The 6351-nt window shown below is 48.4% G+C and overlaps 2 protein-coding genes across 2 annotated transcripts; both read left to right on the forward strand.

Annotated features, from left to right (window-relative positions):
- Window positions 1-15: 15 nt before the first annotated feature.
- LOC308282709 (polyadenylate-binding protein 1-like) lies at window positions 16-3080 on the forward strand (the record flags this gene model as incomplete). The annotated part of the gene is made up of 2 exons (XM_080723097.1): window positions 16-1962; window positions 3015-3080. The coding sequence occupies 2 exons, from the start codon at window positions 16-18 to the stop codon at window positions 3078-3080; spliced, it is 2013 nt and encodes a 670-aa protein (XP_080579223.1).
- Window positions 3081-4454: 1374 nt separating this feature from the next.
- On the forward strand, window positions 4455-5012 carry LOC308282710 (phosphopantothenoylcysteine decarboxylase-like; the record flags this gene model as incomplete). Its single annotated transcript, XM_080723098.1, has 1 exon — window positions 4455-5012. One exon carries the CDS (start codon window positions 4455-4457, stop codon window positions 5010-5012), a length of 558 nt encoding a protein of 185 aa, XP_080579224.1.
- Window positions 5013-6351: the final 1339 nt, after the last annotated feature.

The raw sequence follows: 6351 nt of genomic DNA on the forward strand, positions 1-6351 counted from the left end.
AGGAACCAACTCAAAATGAACCCCAACGCTCCCAGCTACCCCATGGCCTCCCTGTATGTCGGGGACCTGCACCAGGACGTGACCGAGGCCATGCTGTATGAGAAGTTCAGCCCGGTCGGAGCCATCCTCTCCATTCGAGTGTGCAGGGACATGATCATACAGAGGTCACTCGGATACGCCTATGTGAACTTCCAGCAGCCGGCCGACGCCGAACGCGCCATGGACACAATGAACTTCGAAGTGATCAAGGGGCGGCCCGTGCGCATAATGTGGTCCCAGCGCGACCCCTCGCTGAGAAAGAGCGGCGTCGGCAACATCTTCATTAAGAACCTGGACAAGTCCATCGACAACAAGGCCCTGTACAACACCTTCTCTAACTTTGGCACCATCTTGTCCTGCAAGGTGGTGTGTGATGAGAGCGGCTCTAAAGGCTATGGCTTTGTCCATTTCGCGACACAGGAGGCAGCCAAACTGGCCATTGAGAAAATGAACGGCATGCTACTCAATGACCGGAAGGTATTTGTGGGAAGCTTCAAATCTCGCAAAGAGCGCGAGGCTGAGTTAGGTGCCCGAGCCAAGGAGTTCACAAATATCTATATTAAGAACTTTGGCGAGGACATGGATGATGACAGTCTGCGGGAGGTCTTCAATGAGTATGGCAAAGCAATCAGTATTCGTGTCATGAAGGACGAAAGTGGCAAGTCGCGAGGCTTTGGCTTTGTGAGCTTCGAGAGGCACGAAGATGCTCAGAAGGCAGTGGATGAGATGAATGGGAAGGAGCTGAATGGCAAGCTGCTATATGTGGGACGCGCCCAGAAGAAAATGGAGCGACAGTCCGAGCTCAAGCGCAAATTTGAGCAACTGAGCAAGGAGCGAGTGACTCGCTACCAGGGCGTAAACCTGTACGTGAAGAACCTAGACGACAGCATTGACGACGAACGCCTGCACAAGGAGTTCATGCCGTTCGGCAGCATCACCAGTGCCAAGGTCATGATGGACGGCGAGCGCAGCAGAGGCTTCGGCTTCGTCTGCTTCTCGTCTCCGGAGGAGGCCACCAAAGCCATAACGGAGATGAACGGCCGCGACGTGGCCGCCAAGCCTCTGTACGTGGCCCTGGCTCAGCGGAAGGCGGACCGCCAGGCTCACCTGATGCAGCGCATGCCCGGCATGTGTGCCGTAGCCAACCCGGTCATCACTCCCTACCAGCCAGTCCCTCCCTACTTCATGACAACCATACCGCAGGGCCAGAATGGTGCCACCTACTACCAGGCCGCCGGCCAGATGACCCAGCTCCGTCCCACCCAAAAGGTGCGGACTCAACACCTACAAAACGTGGCGGGTGCCATGCGTCACTTACACCGTCAGACCTCCGGCACCGCGAAGCCTGGGTCTCGAGTTCCCCGCATATTAACCACCTCTCGCATCATTCAGACCATGGGCCCTCAGCCAGCTACCACTGCCACCGCCGTCACTCCCATATGTGGGGTCGTCCACAATCCCCGACCCCAACGGCACATGAGCAAGCAGAACCAAGGTGCTATTGAGCAGCGGCCTGCTGCTGTGTATGTGCACGGTCAAGAGCCCATGCTAGCCCCTGCTCCTGTGGTGTACGTGCAGCCTCAGGAGCCCCTGACTGCTTCCATGCTGGCTACTGCTACTCCACAGGAACAGAAGGAGATGCTGGGCAATCGCCTGTTCCCCTTGATCCAGAACATCAATTCCAAGCTTGTGCAGAAGATCACCGGCATGCTGCTGGAGATGGACAACTCGGAGCTTCTCCCCCTGCTGGAGTCGCCCGAGTCCCTCCGCTCCAAGGTGGACGAGGCGGTGGCCGTGCTCAAGGAGCACCAGGAGCACCAGGCCAACGAGGCCGCCCAGAAGAAGAAGAAGAATTGGCCGCAGCAGCAGCAGACCAAAGCAAAGGGCGCTGTCCCCAGCATCGACACCCAGGGAAAGGGGAGCGTTGAGACTAGCTTCACCGATGGGGAGGAAGGGGAAGGCCTAAGCAATGAAAAACATGAAAATACATTCAACAAAATCAATACAATAATAAATGTATAATGAATAAGTAAAATAATGTAAAAACAAAGAAATCCTAACAAAAAAAAGGAAATACCTCAATCCAACCAGGCCTAGAGAAGAGAATCTCAGGTCTTGTTAATTCAAGTAAAACCTAAAATAAAATAAAAACACGTAAAACAAGAAGCAGTGCTCTTCCGAGCACAGATCTCCACCAGGTCAGGTATATTATTGTGGCCTCCTGGTGGCGCTATAACAGGCCAATGTGAAAAGATTGGCATTTGTTTCTTGACCTAGTGGGAACATGCATGCACAATTTCACCAAACTTGCACGTTGTGTTCATGATTTGAGGCATTTTATTCAAAACGGACAAATCCTGCAAACTTTGGAAGCCAATCATAATGCTGTGTGCACTGTGTGCACAGTTTGGCAGCGACCGGGCCAACGGCATGACCGCATGGGAGATTAGCTGGTGACAGACGGACGGACAGACATACGCACAGACACACTGACGGACGGACGGACAGGATGCAAAACATAGTCTCTCCCCATGCCTTCGGCCTGGTGGAGACAATAAAAAATATCAACGAAATGCTTCTATACCGGTACCTTTTAATTATGAACTTTTTTTTTCTCATTTATTATTATGCAAATTAAATTAACCTGAAGCTATGGGGTGGAGACTGCCCCTCCCAGAGACACCCAATGGAATTATTGTAGCCCTATAGTCTTTTAGATAAGTACCGGTAGGTGCCTTCCTAACTCCCATGTTAGCACATAATCAGCTTGCTGTCCTGTGGTTTTGCTCTCCAAAATACTGGACTGGTCCTCTCGTTGACTAATGCTGCCGGAATCCACTTCTGGAACCCTCTCCCACAGTCTTTGCCAGCTAACAAAGAGAACGCACTCAGCAGACGTCTTGTGGAGCATTTACACTGGCCTTAACCTTGTCAGCAACTGGATGAGTCTCTTGGTGGAATCCCTCTGGCACCAGGAAGACATTTGCCCCTCAGATGCAGTCCTGCTGCTGCTGGGACCACCCCATTCTGCACATATCTAAATGGTGTCATCCTCGGTCACCAAAATATCATCTATCCACACAACTACCTGGTTAAAGGAATAGTTCACCCAAAACATGAGTGTGTTTTCTATAAATTATACACCCTTATGAAGCCTTGAATTCATGTGTTTGTCGCATTCCCAAGCCAATAATTTCACAAACAGCGGAGTCTTCGCTAGTCCGTTAGGAGATTCACTGAGTCTCCTATACTAGCCGATGAATCGCTCATCAAATTATTGTCTCAGGAATGTGACAAAAACAAACAAAATCTCCATGTATTCAAGGCCTCATTTGTGGGCCAGTGGGGCCCCAACGTTACAGTAATGTACAGTATTTTTTGGTCTGGGCGGCCACTAAAAGATGAGGGCCAATCCTTCAGTAGCACCGGCCCGCAGAGCAGAGAGACATCACATGATTGGCCCACACACTCAAACCAAACATATAACAGCTGACACAAGCCCACACCGCGTTGCTGCCTCGACATGTAGATCTATATTCGGTTGCTGTGGGACCTTTCCCCCCACACACACTCAGGAAGATGCCTCACTGGTGTACTTCATGTGATTTTGTTAGCCACAAAATAGAAGTCCAGGCACTACTGTTTGCGTGAATAAAACATACTAAAAAACAAGAAATGACAGTCCTTTTATACCAGCGTCTTGTGGACTAGCCTTGTGGAGCAGTTTAGTGGCCAGTTTAGTGGCCTTGACGGAATCCACTGGGAACTGAATTCCGTCTTACCATTTATATTATAATAATATAAATAAATTATAAGATAATATAATAATATCTAATAATATATACATTCACACTTGTTCTCCTCCTTTTTATCCATATATGGTAAAGATTCAGGAGATTTTCGCATACTGGATGACATCATCGGCTGACTATCTGTATAGACCAGCTTGGAAAGCTGGTAAAAACAGACAAGAAACAAGAGTTAAGGCTGTTATCATCATCTAGTTGTTTTGATAGGTCACCATAGTTACCATTAAGTTGAATTAGTCCCAGTTGTCATGGTCACTAGACGTCTGACCATATCATCATATCACCTTGAACTCCATATATGGTGCTCACTAACACATTTACATCTGACATCATGGACTCCATATTAGGGCATGGCTGACCTTGAGAGTCCATATATGGACTCAACGTGGTATCACCAAGATGACTCCATGCAGCGCCTCAACGGGTCAGTATGAAAGACACTTCAGTGTCTGTCATTTGCAGGCGGCAGCTGTTCAGGGCTGTGTTGTCATGTCCATCATCTCCATACGTGTGGGTAACTTGCAGACAGACAAATACAACAAGGTTCCTGAGGTTCCTGATTTAGATTAAAAAAAATAAAATACAGAAGATAGATGGCCTGTCAGCATGCAGACCAACAGCAAAGTTACTCAAGTCGATTTGGATTTGTTGGATTCCGATGGTAAGTTGTGTGTCCTTGTTGGCGTGACCGGTAGTGTCGCAGCACTGAAGCTGCCTCTTTTGGTCTCCCAGCTCCTTGAAGTACCCGGCGTGGACGTACGGGTGGTCGCCACAGAGCATGCCGGGCACTTCTATGACCCCGGTGAGGTCCCCGTGAAACTCTACAGAGACAAGGACGAGTGGGAGCTGTGGACGCAACCATCGGACCCGGTCCTGCACATCGAACTGAGGCGCTGGGCAGATTTATTTGTCATCTCCCCGCTCGATGCCAACACCCTGGGCAAGATCGCCAGTGGCATCTGCGACAATCTGCTGACATGTGTAGTAAGAGCCTGGGACACTGCTCGACCTCTGCTATTCTGCCCCGCCATGAACACGGCCATGTGGCAGCACCCCATAACAGCGAGGCAGGTTTCCAGCCTCAAAGACTTTGGATATGTGGAGATCCCCTGCATTGCCAAGAAGCTGGTGTGTGGCGATGAAGGTGAAGGGGCCATTAGCTAGGCAGATAAAGTGCATATTACAGGTGAATCGTTCACTTGCGGATACAAGCACCAAAATTGGCACACATACTCCTTAGGCATTGCTCTTTTCAGAAAACCATCTGGCCAAAAATAAAATCAAGATGGCGGCCAATTTTCATGATGGCCGCCATTGAATATACAGTAATCTTGCATTCCGCAATAAAATCCCATAGACTTGTCCTATTTGAATAATTTTGGTGTCAAATCATACATTTATCACTATGTAGAATCCAAATTTGGACCCATGAACTTACTCATTGGCTTCCTTGTACCATATATCAGTCCCGGAATCTTAATATTCTGCTAATAGTGTGGTGCGATGCGTCCAAAAAACAGCTCCCGTAGGATTTTTGTGCTAAAATTGATCTTTTTGCAGATCCTGGTTCTATAGAGTCCAAACTATGAGAAAATGATGGGTGTCAACTTTTCCGGATCCCCACCCCCTTTCTGGGGGTCATCTAGTTTGGGACCTGCCAGAACAGTACGCCAGCCAGTTAATGTCCAATTTTCTTAATATTAGGGTTGTTTTGTAGGTTTTAAAACATTCTGAGTTCATTTATTACACTTTTGAAGCAGCCAGAATAAGCTTTCTGACTTTTGGTTGGGGTCTTTCCTCACCTGGGACCCCCCAGATGGACCCCTGAGCCTTTCTCAGTACTCGCTCTGCTCCTGCTCCAAAACAATGTCATATTAGATCATAATTGAAGCATAAACTTTTTTCTGAAAACAAAAAAAAAGTAGTAACAAATACCAGGGGTCTTCCACAGGGGCTTCGGGACCCCTGGGGGTCCTCGGAGTTACTACCTAGTGTGATAAGAAGTGTACTTCTAAGGATTTCTTTGCTAAAATGTATTTTTTTACTGCTTTGGCTTTTATAGGGACCAAACTGTCAGAAAATGATGGGTGTCAGATTTTCCTGACCCCAGCCCCCTTTCTGGGGGGTCATCTATTTTAGGACCTCGCAGAACAGTATGTCAGCCAGTTAATGTCCAATTTTCATAATATTAGAGTTGTTTTGAAGGTTTTAAAACATTCTAAGTTCATATATTGCACTTTTGAAGCAGCCAGAATAACCTTTATGACTATTGGTGGGGGTCTCTCCTCACCTGGGACCCCCGGAATGACCCCTGAGCCTATCTCAGTACAGTCCTTGCTCTGCTCCTGCTCCAGAACAGTGTCAAATTAGATCATAATTGAAGCATAAAAGCTTTTGTACCTGTACCTGGGCTCTGTAGCTAATACCAGGGGTCTTCCACAGGGTCCGGGACCCCCAGGTGTCCTCAGCGTTACTACAGGGGGCCATCCAAACGGCTGTTTCA

Source organism: Nannobrachium achirus (assembly GCF_963921795.1).
Source record: "Nannobrachium achirus genome assembly, chromosome: 4".
In the NCBI taxonomy this organism is placed as follows: domain Eukaryota; kingdom Metazoa; phylum Chordata; class Actinopteri; order Myctophiformes; family Myctophidae; genus Nannobrachium; species Nannobrachium achirus.